Consider the following 23,629-nt stretch of genomic DNA (forward strand, 5'->3'; position numbering starts at 1 on the left):
GTTGATGGAGAAAATGCTACAAATGAAAACTTAAACTGTGTGTTATGTCTATAGCCTTCACATTATAAATAGCACCCACAACTGTCATTCAGCAAAAACATGGCTCACATCCTGGACGAATGGGTGAAGCTCTGGCATATCTTCCTGGCTTCACATCCGCATTACTCATGAGGATGGACAAAAATATCACCCGCCATTTATGTGGGGATGACACTCATTGGTGTCATAGGCATAATCATAGGTTGGCGACAGAAAATGAGAATTTGGCAAAAATTAATGAAAGCATTCTGTGAGCATCAATTGGCTATGTATGGAATTTATAACAGGAGTATTACTATTTTTAAAATGATATTTACATTTTTAATGAGACATAGCTTATTTTGTTTTTAATATTTATTTGGCTGTGCCAAATCTTAGCTGTGGCCTGTGGGATCTCGTTCCCTGATCAGGGATCAAACGTGGGTCTGTGGCATTGGGAGCTCAGGGTCTCAGCCCTGGGACCACATTTCTTCCTGTTTTTCCTTCCCTTTTGTTCTATCCCCGCTTTGGTTTTCCACCCCCACACCTACTTGTTTTCCTTGCTGTGTTTCTAATATTAGATTTTAATACAAAATGGTGAATTCGTTTAGTGAATGTGTTTAGTCTCTAAGCCGTGTCTGGCTCTTTTGCGACTGCATAGACTGTAGCCCGCCAGGCTCCTCTGTCCATGGGATCTCCCAGTCAAGAGTACTGGAGTGGGTTGCCATTTCTTCTCCAGGGGATCTTCCTGATGCAGGGATCAAACACTGCTTCTCCTGCATTGGCAGGCAGATTCTTTACCACTGAGCCACCTAGGAAGCCCTTAGTGAATATGTGATCCTTATTAAATACATATGGAGATAGAGGTATATCTATATATCCATATACCCTTTCATTCTAATCTGGGGACTTCCTGCCTTTGGCTTTATTATGTATGTTCTAGAATAATGATTTCATGTCTCCCGTCTGAATATCTTAGCTTCTTCCATCTTTCCTCTTTTCACCTGGAAACTAAGAAGGGTTTATGCTCTTCCGTGTTGGCACTTGGTATAAATGTTTTAACACATAATTTAAAGAGCAGATAATGAGCAGATGACCAGAACACACAATAGAAACACCATTGAAAGGAGACTCTGAAGCCGCGTTATGTGTCTTCCGTCCTACCAGGCAGCTGATCAGTTATTCCTGCAGGTCTCTCCATGGCTCACGGTGTTCTCCAGTTTCCACCCTCCTAGGGTCCCATCTCTCCGTAATCTTGTTGTGCTTTCCCCGAGCCCGTGGCTGCTGCTTCTCTCCAGGCCGCAGCTTCTCCCACCACGGCTCACAAGCTACTTGGTGGTACCCTTGGCTTGGACTACAATCCCCACTTGGAGAATGTTACAGGTTGAACGGTGTCCTCCAAAAAGATATGTTGAAACCCCAAGTCCTGGCACTGTGGTCCACGATCCTGTTTGGAAACAGGATCTTTACAGATGTGATCAAGTTATGGTGGGGCTATCAGTTCAGTCGCTCAGTCATGTCCGACTCTTTGTGACCCCATGAATCGCAGCACGCCAGGCCTCCCTGTCCATCACCACTCTCAGAGTTCCATCAGACTCATGTCCAACGAGTCGGTGATATCATCCAGCCATCTCATCCTCTGTCAGCCCCTTTTCCTCCTGCCCCCAATCCCTCCCAGCATCAGAGTCTTTTCCAATGAGTCAACTCTTTGCATGAGGTGGCCAAAGTACTAGAGTTTCAGCTTTAGCATCTTTCCTTCCAAAGAAATCCCAGGGCTGATCTCCTTCAGAATGGACTGGTTGGATCTCCTCGAAGTCCAAGGGACTCTCAAGAGTCTTCTCCAACACCACAGTTCAAAAGCATCAATTCTTCGGCACTCAGCCTTCCTCACCGTCCAACTCTCACATCCATACATGACCACAGGAAAAACCATAACCTTGACTAGACGAACCTTTGTTGGCAAAGCAATGTCTCTGCTTTTGAATATGCTATCTAGGTTGGTCATAACTTTCCTTCCAAGGAGTAAGCGTCTTTTAATTTCACGGCTGCAGTCACCATCTGCAGTGATTTTGGAGCCCAAGAAAATAAAGTCTGACACTGTTTTCACTGTTTCTCCATCTATTTACCAGGAAGTGATGGGACCAGATGCCGTGATCTTCATTTTCTGAACGTTGAGCTTTAAGCCAACTTTTTCACTCTCCTCTTTTACTTTCATCAAGAGGCTTTTTAGTTCCTCTTCACTTTCTGCCATAAGGGTGGTGTCATCTGCATATCTGAGGTGATTGCTATTTCTCCCAGCAATCTTGATTCCAGCTTGTGTTTCTTCCAGTCCAGCGTTTCTCATGATGTACTCTGCATAGAAGTTAAATAAGCAGGGTGACAATATACAGCCTTGACGTACTCCTTTTCTGATTTGGAACCAGTCTGTTGTTCCGTGTCCAGTTCTAACTGTTGCTTCCTGACCTGCATACAGATTTCTCAAGAGGCAGGTCAGGTGGTCTGGTATTCCCATCTCTTGAAGAATTTTCCACAGTTTATTGTGATCCACACAAAGGCTTTGGCATAGTCAAGAAATCAGAAATAGATGTTTTTCTGGAACTCTCTTGCTTTTTCCATGATCCAGCAGATGTTGGCAATTTTATCTCTGGTTCCTCTGCCTTTTCTAAAACCAGCTTGAACATCAGAAAGTTCATGGTTCATGTATTGCTGAAGCCTGGCTTGGAGAATTTTGAGCATGACTTTACTAGCATGTGAGATGAGTGCAATTGTGCGGTGGTTTGAACATTCTTTGGCTTTGCCCTTCTTTGGGATTGGAATGAAAACTGACCTTTTCCAGTCCTGTGGCCACTGCTGAGTTTTCCAAATTTGCTGGCATCTTGAGTGCAGCACTTTCACAGCATCATCTTTCAGGATTTGAAATAGCTCAACTGAAATTCCATCACCTCCACTAGCTTTGTTCATAGTGATGCTTTCTAAGGCCCACTTGACTTCATATTCCAGGATGTCTGGCTCTAGGTCAGTGCCAGACTGTTATTCAGTTGCTCAGTCATGTCCAACTCTTTGAAACCCCATGGACTGCAGCACACCAGGCTTCCCTGTCCTTCACCATCTCTGAGAGTTTGCTCAAACTCATGTCCAATTGAGTCAGCTATGCCACCCAACCATCTCATCCTTTGTCACCCCCTTCTCCTCCTGCCCTCAATCTTTCCCAGCATAAGGATCTTTCCCAATGAGTCGGCTCTTCACATTAGGGACAGTCCAAATCCAATGACTCATGTCCTTATAAGAGGGAAATACAGGAATTCCCTGGTGGTGCAGTGCTTAGGGTTCCATGCTTCCGTTGCAGGGAGCACGGATTTGACCCCTGGTTGGGGAACTAAGATCCCACATGCTGTGTGGTGTGGCCACAAAATGAAAAAAAGGAAACAGACACACAGACAGACACCCAGGGAGAAATGCTGCCTAACGACCAGGGCAGAGAAGGAGTGGGTGTGTTTAAGAGCCAAGGATCTCCAAGGACTGCCGGCAGATTCTCCTCCGGAGCCTCTAGACGGAACCAACCCTCCTGACCCCTTGATTTCGGACTTCTAGTCTCCAGAACCATGGGACAAAAAACTTCTGTTGTGTCAGGCCACCCAGTTAGTGGTGTTTGTTAACACAGCTGCAGGAAACAAATACAGAGAGTTATGGCCTCTCGAAACCAACCACCCTCCAGAATAAAAAATCATGTGTTTATTATCTGAGATGAAAATAAAAAAGCAAAGCAAGCGGTCTCAGGTAGGTCTTGGAACTCATTTTCCTTGTGATGTCCCGGGCCCACCCACGGCCACTCCATCGAGTCCAAGCAGACCCATTTGCAGCCCTCTCTGCAGGGGAGGCCTCTCAGGGGGAGTCGATTTATACGGAATTAAAACTGCTCAGCATATTGAGGCCCCGATGGTTTCACATAAAGTCTGCATTTTCCTGCACTTTGCTCCTCAGGGAAACAAGGAGACGGATGGAGGGAGGTTTCTGGTTCCCGGGCAGCTGGCAGGGCTTTTCATTTCCTGTTTTCTCCAAGCTCCTCACATCCTTGAAATCTTCCCCAAGCAGCTGCCTTTGCTGTAAAACTCTCCTAACCCTTCGAGTCCCTTCTCCCGGCCCTCGGCCCTCAGCCCCCTCTAATGGCTGTGTTGCTCATCTTCCTACTCTGACTGATCACCCCCTCCCTTTGGCTTCATCATTTATCTCTTGGAGTGATTATTTCCTGTCTCATCCTCTCTTCTGAAAACCGAGGCTTAGTATAGGGGGCGGGCCACAGGGCCACTCACTTGGCTAGCCAGTCAAGGCCCCAGCCCTGCCTCTGATCTCTGGTCCTCAGTGGAAGACTGACCATCTGCTTGATTTAAATTCTCAGAACATTGCCTCTTTTCCCATCTGGCTGTCAGTCTGGAGGGCATTTTATTCAAGGCCACCCCCTCCACTGGTGCTGAAGCTAGGGTCAGAAAAGATGCTGAAACCAAGAAAAGCTCATAATACAGAAAGGGCGACAGCGTGGGCTTCACTGAAATGTCTGGGTTAACTGGATTTCAAATATCCATGTTGTTGTAGGCTGAAACCTAGATCCCCAAAGACCTCTCATTCTAACCCCTGGGACCTGTGAATATTACCTTATATGGAAACAAGCTGTTGTTGCTCAGTGGCTCAGTCATGTCTGACTCTTTGTGACCCCATGGACTGCAGCACACCAGGCTTCCCTGTCCTTCACCATCTCCTGGAGTTTGCTCAAACTTATGTTCATTGAGTTGGTGATGCCATCCCACCATCTTATCCTCTGTCATCCCCTTCTCCTCCTGCCTTCAGTTTTTCCCAGCATCAGGGTCTTTTCCCAATGAGTCAGTTCTTTGCATCAGGTGGTCAAAGTATTGGAGCTTCAACTTCAGCATCAGTCCTTCCAATGAATATTCAGGGTTGATTTCCTTTAGGATGGTCTGGTTGGATTTCCTTTCTGTCCAAGGGATCTGCAGATATGTTTATATTAAAGATTCTGAGCTGAGAAGGTTACCCTGGCTTACCCAGGTGGACCCGAAATGCAATCACAAGGATCCTTAGAAGAGGGAGGGACGAGGAGGAGGGAGGTTTGACACAGAGGAGAAGATGCAACCACAGAGACAGATCAGAGTGACATGACCGCAAGCCAAGGGACGCTGGCAGCCACAAGAGGCTGGAAGAGGCAAAGGATGATGGATTCTCCCCTGAGGCATCCAGAAGGAGCACAGCTGTACTGACACATTGATTTTGGCTCAGTGATACTGATTTTGGACCTCTGGCCTCCAAAACTGTGAGAGAATAAATTTCTGTGTCTTTTAAAAAATATTCACTTATTTATCATTTGTTTGGCTGTCCTGGGTCTTAGTTGGGGACACAGGATCTTGGTTGCATCATGCAAGATGTTTCATTACAGGGCAGGACTCTCTAGTGGTGGCCCTGGGGCTCAGCAGTTGTCATGTGTGGGCTTAGTTGCTCCTGAGAATGTGGGATCTTAATTCCCCAACCAGGGATCAAACCAGCACCCTCTACTAACATTGTGAAAAGTGTTAGTGGCTTAGTCGTGTCTGACTCTTCGCGACGGCAGACTGTAGCCCACCAGGCTCCTCTGCCCATGGCATTCTCCCGGCAAGAATACTGGAGTGGGTAGCCCTTCCCTTCTCCAGGGGATCTTCCCAAACCAAGGATCGAACCCAGGTCTCCTGCATTGCACCAGGCAGATTCTTAACCACTAGACCACCAGGGAAGTCCAAATTTCTATGGTTTTAAGCCACCAAGTTTGTGATAATTTGTAACAGCAATCACAGGAAACTAATATACATACTATTCTCGTTGTAGTCCAAGTTTAATAGTTGGCCAGATGCAAGGTGGACTGCCAGGAGACGTTTGCAAAGAGCCTGATTCAGGAACTTGGATATCAGATCAATAGCACATTCTTATCTTTTATCCACAAGGAGATCCCTGACAACTGATGCTTAGCATTTATGTGCATCAGCCGCAGAGCAAGGACTATTCAATTCTAGTTTTAAAAAATCTCCGGTGTAACACAGCCATCTGGTAGGTGCTTAATAAATATTTTCTGTAGATGCTGACGGAGAAGGCAATGGCACCCCACTCCAGTAATCTTGCCTGGAAAATCCCGTGGACGGAGGAGCCTGGTAGGCTGCAGTCCATGGGGTCACACAGAGTCGGACACGACTGAGCGACTTCACTTTCTCGCATTGGAGAAGGAAATGGCAACCCACTCCAGTGTTCTTGCCTGGAGAATCCCAGGGACTCGGGAGCCTGGTGGTCACAGAGTCAGACACGACTGAAGCGACTTAGCAGTAGCAGCAGCAGTAGATGCTCAAGATGACTTATGCTTTCAGGATTTGTTTGTGGCTGAGCATTCTAGAAGCTTCTGCTGCCTTCACCTTCCTGATATAGATAGGCGCATTCATATTTTAAAATTTAAGATCACTGACCAAGGTCTTTTTTTCCTCCATTTAAAGCCACAAATTGATCACTTCTGCATTTTAATATCCACATATCATGACCAAGACAGAAAACGTGTCTGCCAATTAGCTCAGCAGAACTGTTTTTAATCTTTTGGAAATGAAAACTTGGAACAACCGGCGTGTGATTTGAAGTAGCAGGTAGAATTAATCTTTAGTTTATTCTATCCCTCCCTCCCATGAAAATCACAGTGTATTTAGATCGGGATGGGCGCCCCTGGCTGGCATCTCAGGATGTTGACAGAAACTAATCAAGGGTAAGGCAGGAAAAGGACAACCTGTCCATTCGAATTCATAATCAGAAAGGAAGTAAATCTAATTGGAAATGTCCACAGCATGCAAAATAACCTCAGCTAGAAAACCATAAATCCAATCCATTTACGAAACAAAACACCAATTGGAAAGAAAACTAGAGTTTAATCTTCTCAAATGAAGAATTAGGTATCTCTCTCTGTTTGTCCTGCAGGGACTCATCCAAGGGTCAAGACAGGCTCTTACAGCTCCAGATTCTTAAACTTTAGGCTACCAGGTTTGGGATACTTAGTGATGAAGAAGGGAATTTGGAAATTATGCAGTCTATTTCTAATAAGGGTCTTCCCAGATGGCTCAAGCGGTAAGGAATCCGCCTGCAATGCAGGAGACACAGGAGACGGAGATTTGATCGCTGGGTCGGGAAGATCCCTAGGGAAGGAAATGGCAACCCACTGCAGTGTTCTTGCTTGGAAAACCCAATGGACAGAGGAGCCTGGTGGGCTACAGTCCATGGGGTTGCAAAGAGTCCGACATGACTGAGCACGCACATGTGTTTCTAATAAGTACATCCAGTTTTGTTCTTGACACAGAGAAGAACTTACATTTGTGGAGCTGGATTTGGGGCATTCGAACTTAGGTTTTTCAAAATTTAAGGCAATTAATTCAGTGAATGTTTATTGACCTCTTGGTCTGAAACGTGCTCGGATGAAGGCACAGCCCCTCCGTCACAGGGGAGACGGCCAGCGGTGACAGGCCTTCCAGCGTGTTGGACTAGGCGAGAGTCTGGGCGGCTTCCTGGAGCAGACCATCCCCCGCCCCAGACTCCCAGGGTGATTCAGCGTTGGAGGGGCAGACAGGAAGGAGGGACATTCCAGGCAGAAAGACAGGCAAGTGCGGGCCTGGTGCCTCCTGTATAATGGAGCAGAGGAAACGGGTGTGGGTGTGGGACGATGAGCCTGGAGAAGCAGGTCTGGTCACGAAAGGCCTTTTAAACTGAGCTCAAGTCTGGAAATGATCTGAAAGAGCATTGCAATCAAGCCTGACTGCACAGAGCATCTCCTGGGAGTTTTTTTTTTTAAGGTCTGTTATGACTTTTATTTCCCAACAATGACCAGGTTAATACAACATAATTTGCAGATACAATTGCCCTCCACTAATTGTATTTTGTCCTACACTTCTCAATACTGTACAATTCCAATCTTTGATAATTAAAAAAAAACAGGAAAAAAAAGGGGGGAAGCTATTAACTAAATGGAACAATGTCAAATAAGATGCAAAAAAATTATATCCTGGAAACTTTTGAAAAAACAATTAATGCCCTCGCCTCTCCCCTGGCCGATTAAGTCACTCTGTGAGGAGGAAGCCTGGGCCTTAGCATATTTTAAAAAGTTGCTCCAGGTGATTCTAATGTCTGCCCAGGATTGAGAATCCTGGCTCTAGATAAGAGATCTGCCAGGTTTTTCTCTAAAGAAACAGACGGTAAATATTTTCGGCTCTGTGGGCCTTACAGTCTCCGTTGCAACTACTCAGTTTTGTCTGCATTACCGAAGCAGCGTTGGTAATAGGTAAACAGATGAGATGGCTGTACTGCAAGAAAATCACGTATAAAAACAGGCAGGCCCGGTTCACCAACTCCTGCTTGAGATTATGGAATACCTGAGAAGAAATTTTTAAAATACTGATTTTAAAATTTCTGTTCATATTTTATCGTATATACACTCTATTTGCTAAATAATATGTGAGTCTCATAATCATCAGTTACTTGGACTTCCTTCTCCAAGAGTTGCCTGTTCATATCCTTAGCAGATTTTCAATCAGTTACTTTGACTTTTAAAACATTTCTGATTTCTAAGGTTCTTTATATGATCTGAATACAATTCTTTTCTAAAACTATAATTGTATTGATTTATTTGTTGTTGGCTGAGCCAGGCGGCCTCTGTTGCCGCGAGCTGGCTTTCTCTAGCTGCGGTGCGACGGCTTCTCCTGGCGGGAGCACGGCTCTAAGGCGTGTGGGCTCGGTACTGGCACACGGGCCTAGCTGCTCCATGCCATGTGTGGTCTTCTCAAACCAGGGGTTGAGCCTGTGTCCCCTGCACTGACAGGCGGATTTTTCACCCACTGAACCACCATGGAGGTCCTGAATACAATTTTTTTTTTCTGAATACAATTCTTTATCCAAGTTATTAATACAGTAGATACATCCTCTCCCTTGACAGCTACCTTTTAACTTCTGTTCATGGTGCCTTGGAGGTGTTGTAAGAAGGGGAGGGACTTGGTCAATCTTGTGATTCAGGCTGTTTAGCTTAAAAGATGATCACTGGCTGTAAGTGACCGTGGACACCAGCTCTAAGGTTTTGAGTGTGGTCAGAGCTGAGGAGAGTCACTCCCACGGGAGGGAAAAGGGAAGAGTCAGTTATACTCATTCTGGCAATAACCCAGAACCATAAAATAGAGGCCAGTGATATCAGACACCCACTGTTAAGCCCAAGCGGCCAGCGCAGCAGAACAGAAGAGGACAGGGTTCACAGCGAAGGTCTGGTTACCTTCGGCAGCTCAGCAGGGACCATCTTCCCAGTTATGGCCGGGAAGCCTTCAAAATAACAAACTACTTTCTTAAAGAGCACTCACGTAAGCCAAATGCAAATGCTTCAACCTGATTCTGCATTATATCTCAGGAGCCCAGTCATTAGTCGAAACAGAGGCAGAACTGCTGTGTGATTTGCCAGCTGTATTTGGGTTTTCTCCCCACTCATTCTAAGGAAGATCAATATCTTTAGCTACAGATAAGAACTGACAACCAAAACAGGGTCTTTTTGTGTATTTTAGGGGGCAAAAAGTTAGAGGTTAAGATTAAAATGAATTTGAACACACAGCTCTGATTCTCATTTGCTAGTTTGAATACTCAGCTCTGAATCTTGCTAGCAATTAAACAGAAGTAGATTTGCATTGAAGTGTATAGTACTTATCACCTCTGTGCTTCAGATTTCTCACTGTCCTGTCACTTAACAATGATGTGGCCCTGGGCGAGTGACCTGAGCTCCCTGTGCCTCAGAAACTGACATTGGTGCAATGTGTGTGTATAGTTCTGTATCATTTAAGCACACGTGTAGATCTGTGTAACTCATACCACAATCAAGACACAGGGATTCATCACCACAAACCTACCTCTTGCAACCACTTTGTAGACATACGCAACGCCCTCCCTCCACCATCACCAGCGTCATAACCCTGAGCAACCAGTTGTAATTATGTGTGTTGTGCGTCAAGTCGATTCGGCAGTGTCTGACTCTTTGTGACCCTGTGGGCTGTAGACAACCAGCCTTCTCTGCTCCTGGGATTCTCCAGGCAAGAACACTGGAGTGGGCTGCCGTGCCCTCCTCCAGGGCATCTTCCCGACCCAGGGGCTGCACCCGCGTCTTTTATGTCTCCTGCGTTGGCAGGCGGGCTCTTTACCACTAGGCCACCTGGGACGTTACCGCTGTTCCAGAAAATGAAAAGTGTGAAAGCTGCCCAACTCACTTTATAAATTTGACTATAACTTTGATTCCAAAACTAAAAAAGCGGGGGAGAAAGTGGTCCAATGATTAGAGAGAAATAAATAAGGCCATAGAACTATTGAGAAAGTCCAACAAAATCTCCAGATTCCAGAACAAATTACAAAAATTGATAGCAATTTTCCACACAAGCAACAATCAGTTGGAAACTATTGAAATTAAAACACCAAGGAAAACAGCAAACGACACACTGTCTAAGAATGTTTATGTAAACTTTTTTTTTGGCCGTGCAGCTCGGCCTGCGGGATCTCAGTTCCTCTACCAGGGATTGAACCCGTGGCCCTGCAGTGAAAGCATGGAGTCTTAACCCCGGACCACCGGGGAAAGTCCCCGTAATCTGTTTTAAGATTATCATGGAAAAATACAAAATGATAAATAAGGACACAGAAGATGATCTCAGTAACTTGTGTGACATCCAGTGATGGCTTGATACAAAAATGACGTCTGTTTCCCCCAAATAACCTGTAAGTGTGAAGCAGTTTCAATCAGTATTCTAGTTGGATATTTTGAAGAGCTCAGTAATTTTTTTTCTGAAATTTTTTGCAATTTCTAAAAATTTCCTGAATTTTTCTGAACATGAATTTTCTGAAATTTGTATGAATGGCTAGCAGTTCACAAACATTAACTGGCTCAACTTTGCAAAGATGACTAAAGGCTTAATACTCAATACACTTCAAATCCGAAATAATAAAAACCATACGGTTCTGGTATTAGAACCAGGACTGGCTTCATAGACATGAGACCTTTGCAGTCACACAGGGCCCCGCATTTAAAGGGGCCCCATGCTTTCTTTAATGTGATTTTCTGTCACCATCTTGAAATGCTTAATTAATTCTTAAACAAGAGGCCCTGTATTTTCATTTTGTATTAGTCCTGCAAATTATGTCATCAGTACTGGCTAGAACAAAGGCTGTTCAAGAATAGAACAAAAATTACAGTCTCAAAAGAATGGATTTCTATCAAATAAAGGACATTATAGATTAAAAAAAAAAAAAAAACCCTCCCAGATAACTGAGGGTATTTTTGATGACTCAGGTAGACAAGGACCAATAGACACAATAATCAGGAGCTCTTGCAAATCAAAAAAGAAAATCCATTACGAAATGGGCAAAGGATATAAACAGGTACTTTACAGAAGAGAAAACTGACACGGCTTAGATATTTTGAACAAAAATATCCTGACTTATTTTTAATTATAGAAACAAAAATCTAAGTAACTGGGTATCATTTTATATCCAGCAACCACCACAAATGGGAAAGCTGGACCATGCAGAGAGGAACCAGCATTCCTGAGGATATAGTCTGGGCAGTCACTCTGGAACAATCTGGTGGGATTTACACGGTATTTGTGTACCTTGTGTCCGACTCATTGTGACCCTATGGACCATAGCCCACCAGGCTCCTCTGTGCATGGGGATTCTCTAGGCAAGAATACTACAGTGGGTTGCCATTCCCTTCTCCAGGGGATCTTTCTGACCCAGGGAGGGAACACGAATCTCTTCCGTCTCCTGGTCTCCTGCATTGGCAAGTGGGTTCTTTACTACTAGGGTCAGCTGGGAAGCCCCCACAGGGTGTAAATCTGAACTAAAGCCTCATGTAAGTTGAAGAATTTGTCCCCGTTTTTGTGGGTTACAGACCATCTATGCGTCCACCACTCAGAGAACAGCAAAGTGTAAAACGGTGATGAATTATTATACAGTAGTTAGAAGCTCTGGACACAATAACACCATCAGTCCAGTTCAGTTCAGTTCAGTCGCTCAGTCGTATCTGACTCTTTGCAACCCCATAGACTGCAGCACGCCAGGCCTCCCTGTCCATCACCAACTCCCGGAGTTCACTCAAACTCACGTCCATTGAGTCGGTGATGCCATCCAGCCATCTCATCCTCTGTCGTCCCCTTCTCCTCCTGCCCCCAATCCCTCCCAGCATCAGAGTCTTTTCCAATGAGTCAACTCTTCGCATGAGGTGGCCAAAGTACTGGAGTTTCAGCTTTAGCATCAATCCTTCCAAAGAACACCCAGGACTGAACTCCTTTAGAATGGACTGGTTGGATCTCCTTGCAGTCCAAGGGACTCTCAAGAGTCTTCTCCAACACCACAGTTCAAAAGCCATCAATTCTTCGGCGCTTAGCTTTCTTCACAGTCCAACTCTCCCATCCATACATGACCACTGGAAAAACCATAGCCTTGACTAGACCGACCTTTGTTGGCAAAGTAATGTCTCTGCTTTTGAATACGCTATCTAGGTTGGTCATAACTTTCCTTCCAAGGAGTAAGCGTCTTTTAATTTTGGCATCTGGTCCCATAACTTCATGGGAAATAGATGGGGAAACAGTGGAAACAGTGTCAGACTTTATTTTGGGGGGCTCCAAAATCACTGCAGTAACACCATAAACAGTACCAAACCGTGGAAACAGGAGATCTGAAGCAGAAAGCCTTTAACATAAATGACAAATAGACTTACAGAAGACAAGAACACGACAAATGAGATGGTGCATATCAAACATAAGCGTTGGAAGAACTGGGGGAGGGAAAAGAGAAAGGGAAAGTTGAAGAAAGAGGAAAGGAAATGAATTATTTAAAATGAAGGGGGAAAGGAAATATACGAGCACAAACAAACCAAGTAAGAATTTTATAGGACCAGGGCTGAGAGAGCCGTGAACTATGGGACTTGATTACTGCACTTTTTCGCTCCCAAGATTAAAAACCGAACGAACATACAAAAACCTCTCTCCAAAATAAGGTCCTACGAAATTGTATATAAAAAAATTTTTAAGAGTATTTTCTCCTGGGTGTATAGAGGAGAGAGGAAAGCCACCAATTTTAGTTACGTCCTTCTTACTCCCCAGAGCGTGAATGCAGAGTCTTCATCTTTTTTAGCAACAAATCGCGCGCGACAACATACATCGTGGTTCTCTGCGGTGAAGAGAGGGGCTCCGGACGAAGAACGCAAGCTCGAGAGTGTTACCGAAATACTCTCTTCTTTCTCGGTTCCTTTAAGTTTTAGAGGTTTGGAAGGGGGAGCTGAGCGCTGATGAATTCATCTGAAGCAAGGACGCTAACGCTGCCCACTTCTTCTGTTTGAAACGCAGTGTATGACTCGGTCGGGAAGCTGGGCAGCAACGTTCTGGACGGAAACGTGGACAGGCTGGGCTCTTACAGCGAGTGTCTCTCCACCCGCGCGCCCGCCGGGCGCTTCCGCGGCCGCTACTGCAAGCTCCACGTGGCGCAGGTGAGCGGGCGTCTGCGCGTGCGCGCTTCAAGGACGCGCGGACCCGAGCTCGTGATGGAAACCCGGTACATGCCTGTGTGTGTGTGTCCGTGTTTGCTCAGTCCGTGTCCGACTCTTTCCGACCCCATGGACTGATTGCTTATCTTCATTCAAAAAAAAAAAAAAAAAAGCTATTAAGGTGTTTTGCAAAAAGTTTAAATTTTAAACAGTTGGCAGAAACTTTCTTGCACGTCCTGAGTGTGGAGGTATAGGAGATAGTTGTCCGCAGGCCAAACAGGGCTTCATATGCTCCTCCCACCACACTGCAGGGACAAGACCCCTGGATGATCTTTGTGGGGAACCAAGGTCCAGTCTCAGCCAGTGTTCCCGAGCGTTAACTCCTTACTCACCGGCAGTGTTTGGAATACCGAAAGGAAGTGGGCTCCCCATTCCCATAGTCCTTTCCCAGAAACTGAGCTCCGAGACAGGAATCTGAAGCTGTCTCAGCAAATGCCCAAGCCCTTTATGAATGCATCACGGGGTAGGGTCACAGGGCCGACCGTCTTCAAAGCATGTTAATTCTTTGACTTCTGGGGGGAGAAAAAACTAGGAACAGCACAACCTCTTATTAAATACAAAGATATACTTCATGTATGCATACAACACTGAAAGAAAATGCATTACTGTTTGGCTAATGACAACAATATAAAATAATGACACGAAATCCAAGCTCTCTGATGTTAGTGCTGTAAAATGGTCTCACAACGGTTAACCTTTGGAGACACGCAGAGTAGCACCCAGCTCTACTGGTCGCGCTGAGGATTTGACAATGATGGCTTGAGGGTTTAATCAGGGAGTACAAAAGTCATACCCTATTTTCAAAGCAGATTAATGGCTTTGATATCAGAACAAAAGGTCAGACCTATACAATCCTGTAAGTTGCATGCTTAGAAGAAGCATCCCAGCAATTTTTATTTATAATTTGATCTTTGCTTTATTGGGACCGGCATTCTAATTATTGGCTTGATGTATTAACACAATCTTTGCTTGATACACGATGTCCTGCTGCGAAGAAATGGCAAGTTGGCAAGTTTGTCGGAAATTGTATGAATTAACTCAATGACCTGTCATACAGGAGAGAGCGGCACTGGGGCAGACTATCCCACACTGGGGGCTGCTTTTTTAATAATCGGCTTCATTGACCCTTAGAGGCAAGATGGAGCTGACTACAGCGTGGGGGTGTGTGTGCCCGACTCCTGCAGTGAAGAGGACGTGACCGCCATGTCTCGGATGGGTAAGTGCCAGGGACACACGTCAGATCTGAAGACCCCCAGCCTCTTGGAGCTGCCTGGCCATTCTCTTGGGATTGAACCAAGCTTTCATCCTAGTAAATTCAATAAACCGAGACTAATGGAGTTTAGGGACTTTGGGAGTGCTGGTGGAGGATAGGAAGGGAGTGGATAAGAAGGAAAAAGACATTAAAGAGAAGGTAGGAGCTGAATCTTTATGTATTAATAATAACATTTTAAGCCTACTCTTCCCTCACCCTCAGCTGCCAGGCTAGGTCTGAAGAAAGGCACTGGGTGGTGTCTGGTTTCCATATTGTGTGTGCTCTTTGCTGTGGCCCACCTGCAGAAGTAGGTCAGGTGCCAAGGCCGGCAGGCCATTCTGGACTGGGACTGTGAGAAGCCAATGTGTTGTGATGGATTAGCGTTAAGAGGCCGGCATTTGGTCCTGGTTGTCACCTCCCAGCTGTGTGATCCTGGGCAAATCACTTAATCTGCCCCGGCTCCAGTCTCTTCCTCTGTGCAGAGAGGGGTGGATCCTGGCGTTGAGTCTGGCCCTGACTCTCTGCCCTTAGCCACCAGAATGAAAACATTTTAGTCCACGTGGAAACCGACTTGGCTTCCTTGAACTCTTTCAAATTTTTCAAAGGAAGAGCTTTAAAACCTACAATTTATTTTTTTTCTATTAGTGTCTTTTGTACTTAAGCTGGTTATCTGAATAAGAACTAATGTGACACTTTAAAAGGAGAACACTCTTTCTCTACACCCAGAAACTTCCACCACCAAATGTGTGGGCTTCCTCATCACACTATGCGGTGTGATGCTGAGTATCTGAAGGTGGTGCTGACCCCACAGATTAGGGGCTCAGTTCTGCAAGGCGGCCACCTGCTTCAGATGCCAGTTGTAAGGAGTGGGTCCCAAGGCCCCCCATTACTTCTGCGCAACTTGCCTGCAAATCAGGGGATCCCAGGGCTCCGATGTGTTCCCCACATCCTCTCCAGGGCTTCCCAGGCGGTGCTAGTAGTAAAAAACCCACCTGCAATGCAGAAGACATGAGAGATGCAGGTGCGACCCCTGGGTGGGGAAGATCCCCTGGAGGAGGGCATGGCAACCCTCTCCAGTGTTCTTGCCTGGAGAATCCCATGGACAGAGAAGTCTGGTGGGCTACGGTCCTTAGGGTCATAAAGAGTTAGACACGACCGAAGCAGGCTTAGCATGCACACTTCCTCTCTGGGTGGTTCCTCTGATTGGTTCCCCCGGTCAAACCCTCCCCACATTTGATCATTTGCTCTAATGGCTCACAGAACTCAGGGGAACACATGACTTGTTATTACCGACTTATTATAAAGTGCAGGACCCTGTTCCCCATTAGGAACCAGGCCACACAGCAGGAGGGGAGCAGAGAGCGAGGGGGTGAAGCCTTGCCTGCCTTGTCCCATCGCTCCCCACCTGAACCTGTCCCCCCCGCACTCCAAGGAAAAGTTGTCCTTCAGGAAACCAGTTTCTGGTGACAGAAAGGTTGGGGACTGCTGTTATAACGGACAAAACCCAGGAAGAGCTGAATGGGAGAGACACAGAGGGCAGGGCACAGGGGAAGGGGCGTAGACACTATGCACCCTCTCAGGGTGCCCGCCCTCCCAGGCCCTCGGGGAGTTCAGCAGCCTGGAAGCTCTCTGACCCCCTTTGTTTAGGTTTGTGTGGACGGTCCATCATGTAGGCGTGATCGATTCCATCACTGGCCATTGGCGATGACTCAGCCCCCAGCCCCCTCTTTGCTTCCTGGAGGATGGGGACGGGGCTGGAACCCCAAGCCTAGCGCATGGTTGGTGTCTGACAGCCGGCTCCTCTCCTGCCACAGTCACTGTAGTAGCCTGAACTCAAGTGTGGTTCAAAGGGGCTGATAATGAATAACAACAGATGCTCTTCCTGCCCACCACTCAGGAAGTTCCACGGGCTTCAGGAGCTCCGTAGCAGGAACAGGGGATGAAGACTGCATATATCTCTCTTATCGTATTACAGTGTCACACACATTATTAAAAGCCTCTTTTAGAAAAGTGTTTATTCGGCTGTGCCGGTTCTTGGTGGAGGCGCGCAGGAGCATCGATGCTTGCACCGTTTGAGGGCTCAGCTGCAGCACGTGGGATCCGGCTCCCTGACCAGGGATTGGACCCGAGCCCCCTGCACTGGGAGCTCGGAGTCTTAGCCACTGGAGCCGGGAGAAGTCCCGCAAACCCTCTTTTTAAAAAATAATGAGTTCATCTGTATTTTCGGTTGCTCTGAGTCTCCGTTACTTTGCACGGGCTTTCTCTAGCTGTGGCGAGCAGGGGCCACCCCTTTTCGCAGCGCAGCGGCTTCTCTTGCGGAGCTCAGGCTCTAGACTCGCGGGCTTCCCTAATTGTGACGCTCGGGCTGAGTAGCTGCGACCCACGGGCTTAGCTGCTCCAAGGCATGTGGAATCTTCCCAGACCAGGGCCTGAACCTGAGTCCCTGCATTGGCAGGTGGGTTCTTATCCACTGTGCCACCGGGAAGTTCCTAAAGACCCTCTTTTAAGTGTTGATATTGCAGTCAGCTTTTGATAATTTTAAACCGTCCTCTGAATTTGTGATTATCCCAACAACTTCAGGTATGTTACCTCTCTATCTAAACCAAATATTTCAGGTGGAGTTAAAAAGAAAACCATGATCACTGTATGGGTCCTTGTGCTATTCAGTAGGACCTTGTTGCTTATCCATTCTGTATGTAACAGTTTGCATCTGCTGGGATCATTTTCTTAGGTTTGTTTTTGATTTGATCACTGCTAGTGTATAGAAATACAAGTGATTTTTGTATTTTGGTCCCATGTCCATAACCTTGCTGAATTCATTTATTATTTCTAGGGTTTTTTTAGTGTATTCCTTAAGATTTGTTATGTACAAGGTCATGTTATCTGCAAAAAGAGATTTTAAAGCATTATTTACTTTTTTTTTTTAAAGAAAACTAGTTGTTATATATCAAACTTAAATTTCAATTCTTGTTGGATAAGCCGTAAATATCCTAGAGGCCAAGATAGATTTTCAAGATTGTTATTAGCATATCTAGTGAATACTCTCTAATGAGTTAATGGTCATTATTATTCAGAAATTCATCGATTAGTCTAGTTTTTCTGCCTAATGTTAAGCTTTTTAGCCAGAGATGATATAAGAATAGAATGGAAGGTTAGAAATTGTTATCGATACGAAGATGTCTTGATGATTCTCTTTGAAGAACTGGAGAAAGGAAGGGCCCTGCTTAGGATGAGCACTGCTGGCTTGGTGAACGTGTTAGTGGAACTCTCTGCCAGGCTGTTTATCTGGCTTCTGCGCAGAGGCAGCAGGTATAAATGGGGGCACCTGGGCCCAGGGGAAAAGGTCCCCATCTGGAAAGGATTTACCAGCTATTCCTTAAAGCTTTTTGATGGAGTTGCCAATATTTCCGCTACAGACGTGGAGGAAAGCAGCTCAGCAGTGGCTGGCTCTTTATTCATGTAGAGCAGGAGGGCAGGGAGGCAACCCAAGGGAAGACCCTGGCAGGCAAACCAAGACGAAATGAGTCTGTAGCACAACAGAGCAAGGGGAAAATATCCTGGGCAGATCAGAATGTATCGTTTTGGGGCAAAAATCTGCATAGTGTGGCTGCCATTTGTTGATTCTTAGTCACTAAGTCATGTCCAGCTCTTTGCAACTGCAGCACGCCAGGCTCTCTGTCCTTCACTGTGTCCCGGAGTTTGCCCAAACTCATGTCTATTGAGTCAGTGATGCCATCCAACCGTCTCTTCTTCTGTTGCCCCTTTCTCCTGCCCTCAATCTTTCCCAGCCTCATTGTCTTCCGCAATGAGTCCGTTCTTCGAATCAGGTGGTCAAAGTATTGGAGCTTCAGCGTCAGCATCAGTCCTTCTAATGAATATTCAGGGTTGATTTCCTTTAGGATTAACTGGTTTGACCTCCTTGCTGTCCAGGGAACTCTCAAGATGTTATAAAATTTTAACCAACAGACTTCATGTGAGTTCCTGAGAATGAAAATGTGGAGCACCAGAAAGTGTAGGTAAAATCCAGGTGTGATCATCACAAACCTAGATTTAGGCTAGTTCCCTAACTGTTCACTTCTGTGTGTCTCGGCACCACTTACTGTGTTCCGTTTCCACGGGCACAGGTAGCAAAGCACCACCAGCTGGGAGGCTTACGGGGCGTCGCCTGCATCCCTGCCTCCGTCACCGTGGAGTGCTGTTCCCTGTACCGCTCTGTGTCTGAGTTTCCTCCTTTGTATAAACACACCAGAGACACTGGGTTTGGAACTTACTCTAACCTAGTATGCATGCATGCATGCTAAGTCGCTTCAGTTGTGTCCAACTCTTTTCGAACCCCATGGACTGTAGCTTGCCAGGCTCCTCTACCCATGGGATTCTTCAGGTAAGAATCCTGGAGTGGGTTGCTCTCCTCCAGGGGATCTTTCTGACCCAGGGATCGAACCTGTGTCTGTCTCCTGCCTGGGCAGGTGGGTTCTTCACCGCTAGCACCGCCTGGGAAGCCCAGCCTAGTGTGGCCTCATCTTAAGGTGATTTCCTCTGCAAAGACTCTGTTTCCGAATAAGGTCATGTTCACAGTGTTACCAAACTCAACAGTTCCTGGGGGAGAGGGAGAGGTATTAGGGTTTGAACCTTTCTGGAGTGGACGCAATTTAATCCAGAACACTACCGGATACCTAGTTCCCCATTTAGCTTGCTAATCTGCCCGTAAGGCAGTTGGTGGGCCAGGAACAGAGCATGGGAGAGGAAAAGGGGTGGGGCTGAAGCCGGGGGGCTGGGGTCCTGCAGAAGCCCCTGTGTGCTCTTAACTCAGGCCCCACACAGAAGGGGTGGGCTGGAGTCTGGTGGCCTGAGCTGATGACACCTCCAATGTGACCAAGCTCAGGCCTTGCTGAGATCTCCCCCAGCATGCACACGCACGCACACACATGCACATTTCCAACACCCTTTGGGTTTTGGGGTTGGGCCAGAGCTATTTAAGTCTTCCCTGGTGGCCCAGACGGTAAAGGATCTGCCCGCAATGCAGGAGACTTGGGTTCAATCCCTGGGTCAGGAAGATCCTCTGGAGAAGGGAATGGCAACCCACTCCAGTATTCTGGCCTGGAGAATCCCATGGAGAGAGGAGCCTGGTGGGCTATAGTCCATGAGGTCCCAAAAAGTCGGACATGACTGAGTGACTGACACACACACAGAGCTTTTTAGAGGTCAAAAACTCCCTGCCAAACTACGGAGTGGTGTGGTGATGGCGCAGAGCTGATCTAGGAGCGTCATAGTCAGTAGTAGCCAAGGCCTGGAATGTGTTTGGGTCTGGGGGGGACAGTGGTCACCTTGTGGACAAAGAGGTTATCATCTTGTAGGTCTGACCGCTCAGCAGTGAGGACCTAGGTCTCCCATGTCCTTCAGAGTTTGGACTCTGCTGCCCAACGTGTCAGATTTCATCCACAGACAGACTGCTGACCCTGTGGTTAGGGGTTCCCCCGGCGCCAGGGAGGTGACGTCTGTTGCACCTTCTCCATGATTTAGACGCAGGAGGCAAAGCCAGAGCAGCAATGAAGACCCAGCACAGCCAAAGATAAATACTGAAGTTAGAGTAGAACTTCCGAGGGGAATAGCTGCATCGGCGGGTCAGAACACTCTTTTCAGTGTCAGGGTTTATTGGGGAAATTAAAGTACCACCAGGACGTAGCTTGGGAGCACCTGGACTCGGACGATGAGGAATCTGCTGCCCTGGCCCTTGGGGACCTCTGACTGAGCCCCCCGTGCTTGGCCGGTGCTGAGCATCCACGGGCAGCTCTTGCTTCCCATCTCCACCTCTAACAGGTGACGGGAAGACTCACAAGGACTCACACGTTATTAATCTAAGTGGCCTGTTTGAACATTCCAGAAAGCCTCTGGTCACTCTCATGGGAACAGTGGATCCGGGAGGTGGCAGGCGCACGAGAGTACATTTTGTTCGACCCACGCTTCCTCGTTACACATGTGAGAGAGTGAGAGCCAGAGAAGTGAAGGGACTCGCCCAGAGTCACACAGCAAGGTGGCGCGAACCCCACACTTCTGAACGCAAGTCTGGTAGTGTGGCGAGCTGGGGTGGTCTGAGGGAACGAAAAGACCACATCCTTCAAGTTCCCACAGACCTGGGGTGAGTTCTGGCCCTGCCGCTCGGCGGCAATCGTCATAAAGACGAGCTCTGACTCAATGGCGGGCACTAAGTGCTTTAGAATTGGGGCTACATGTAATCTTCACAACAACCGTGTGAAGTCGGTGCTATTACCTCCATTTCACCAAGAGGGAAACCAAGACACAGAGAGATTCGGCTAACTCGCCCAAGGTCATAGTCAGGGGTGGATGTGGACTCCCACACTGCAGACCCTGTGTTCTTAACCACTACGCTCGGGCTCATGAAGTTATTTATGGAGAACCTTCCTTGTCTGTAAAAGAAGGTGAACGACGGCTCCTTCTAGGGATGTTGACAGGTTAAAAACAATGACCAAGGCATGTCTCAGAGCGAATGGGCACTTGACGGCAGTGGTTTTTTTCTTGTTTATAACAGTGTTGCTATTTTATTATGTTTATTTAAAAATGTTATTTGGTTGGCTGCCTTGGGTCTTAGTTGTGGCATGCAGGATGTTCGTTGCATCACGTGAGACCTCTCTTTGTGTCGTGGGGGCTTAGTCACTCTGCATCACGTGGGATCTTAGTTCCCTGACCAGGGATTGAACCTGCGTGCCCTGCACGGCAAGGCAGATGCTTAACCGCTGGACCACCAGAGAAGTCCTTAGTGTTGTTCTTTATTAGACCACATGTGTCCTCCATCCTTTGCTGAGATTTTGCAAGTCCCCTGGTCTGGTGTTCTCAAACTGCTGTGCTTAGTCACTCAGTCATATCCGAATCTTTGCGACCCATGGGCATTAGCCCGCCAGGCTCCCCTGTCCATGGGATTTTTCAGGTAAGAATACAGGAGTGGGTTGCCATGTCCTCCTCCTCCAGGGGATCTTCCCAACCGGGATTCTGAAAGTATGCATTCCAGTTAGCAGCAGGAGCTCCTGGGAATGTTAGAAATGGAAATTCTTAGGCAGTGAGGGGAGGCAGGGAGCAGTCTATTTCCTGGGCCCTCCAGGTAATTCTGAGGCACACTGACATTTGAGGCCTCTGTTCCCCAGTGTCGCCAGTAATATTTTTACAAACTATTTCTTGTGGCGACTAATTCATGCTCATGCACAGTCACTCGGTGTCCAACTCTCTGCGACCCCATGGACTGCAGCCCACCAGGCTCCTCTGTCCCCCGGATTCTCCAGGCAAGAAGACTGCAGTGGGTTGCCATTCCCTTCTCCAGGGGATCTTCCCGAGCCAGGGATCAACCCCGAGTCTGCTGCACCCTGAGCCATCGGTGATCGATTAGCTATGTCCTCGGCTGGTGCCTCTTATCTTCAGACTCAGACAGCACCTTCACCTAGCTCGTAGCACCCTATTTTTACACCTCGTGTTGCAGTTTTCTCTCTTGTGGGGACCTGCTCACAGCAAGATTTGAGGCAGCAATGGGGTTTCCATGGACTGTCTTTCCCTATGCCAGGGGCTGGGAAAAGATGCAGAGCCTGGGCAGGCTGAGGACACAGAGTCCACCTCCATCTGGGCTTATGGTACCCAGGTCTCTGAGTTTCAGCATCTTTGAGCTCTAATTTTCCCACCTGTAAATCAGATATATTAAAGCCAGATGCCCTTTGTAATGTCAAGACTTGATTTTGAAATGATAAATATGAAAGCTCTTGGAAAAGTGTCATGTTTTTATTGCCAAGCAAAGTATTACTAACACAATCTTATTTTTTTTTCTCCTTTCTCTTGGTAGATATTTTAAGATTCAGAAAGTCTTCGTTCTGGGCTCCTTCCCTCGCTCTCTTTGCAGTGAACTCTTCCTCCTTGGCTGGCGGGGGTGTGGCCAGGTGTGCCACTGGACTGTTCCCCCTGGACACGTTTGTGGCCCTGTGTCTGTGAGTACAGACCGCCCAGTCCGGGGCTGCGATGTGTGTGCTGGGCTGTTTCATCAACCGCTGCTCACCAGCTGCACTCGGCCGTTTCACTGTTGTTCATTGAGTGACGTCTGTCCAGTGCTCTCTGTTACCTTAACAAGAAAATTCGAATGTGTTCCAGAGGAAGCCGGCCACACCCAAGTGTGATGGGCTTTGGGGATCACTGAGAAAAGTGTCCTGTCCCGAGTTACTTCTGTTTCTATCGCGTGACCCTGACGATGAATTTCTTATATATGTGTATATGTATATATCTGGCTGTGCTGTGTCTTTGTTCCTGCGAGGGCTTTCCTCTAGTTTCAGCAAGTGGGGGCTACTCTCTGGTTGCAGAGCTCAGGCTTCTTGTGGCCGTGACTCATCTTGGTGCAGAAACACGCTCTGGGGTGCTCGGGCCGGTAGTTGTGGCTCCTGGACTCTAGAGCACAGGCTCGGTACTGAGGTGCATGGGTTTGGCTGCTCCCCGACAGGTGGGATCCTCCCGGATCAGGGATTGAAGCCGTGTCTCCTCCATTGGCAGGTAGGTTCATTACCACTGAGCCACCAGAGAAGCCCCTGAATTTCTTTTATTTGAGGCATTGCTTCTCACCCAGACACCTCGGCAGACTTGCCTGTGAAGTCTTAGTTGCACCTGACGTGGTTCCTTAGGACACACTAAGGGCAGCAGACTTGCCGGCCCAGCGCTCAGGTCTTCTGGTAAAGAGCTTTCCTGCAAACCTCATTCTGCTG

General features: G+C 47.1%; 1 protein-coding gene across 4 annotated transcripts in view; it reads left to right on the top strand.

Moving 5' to 3' along the window:
• LOC109577686 (O-acyltransferase like protein-like) overlaps positions 1-23,629 on the top strand; it is a 67,835-nt gene that overhangs the window by 4,368 nt on the left and 39,838 nt on the right. For all 4 annotated transcript variants that reach the window (XM_070779125.1, XM_070779126.1, XM_070779124.1 and 1 more), the window contains exons 2-4: positions 13,437-13,576; positions 14,765-14,849; positions 22,726-22,867. In XM_070779125.1, the coding sequence (XP_070635226.1) occupies positions 13,437-13,576; positions 14,765-14,849; positions 22,726-22,867 (367 nt within the window). The remainder of the gene's footprint in view (positions 1-13,436; positions 13,577-14,764; positions 14,850-22,725; positions 22,868-23,629) is intronic.

This window comes from Bos indicus, chromosome 24 (genome assembly GCF_029378745.1).
Source record: "Bos indicus isolate NIAB-ARS_2022 breed Sahiwal x Tharparkar chromosome 24, NIAB-ARS_B.indTharparkar_mat_pri_1.0, whole genome shotgun sequence".
In the NCBI taxonomy this organism is placed as follows: domain Eukaryota; kingdom Metazoa; phylum Chordata; class Mammalia; order Artiodactyla; family Bovidae; genus Bos; species Bos indicus.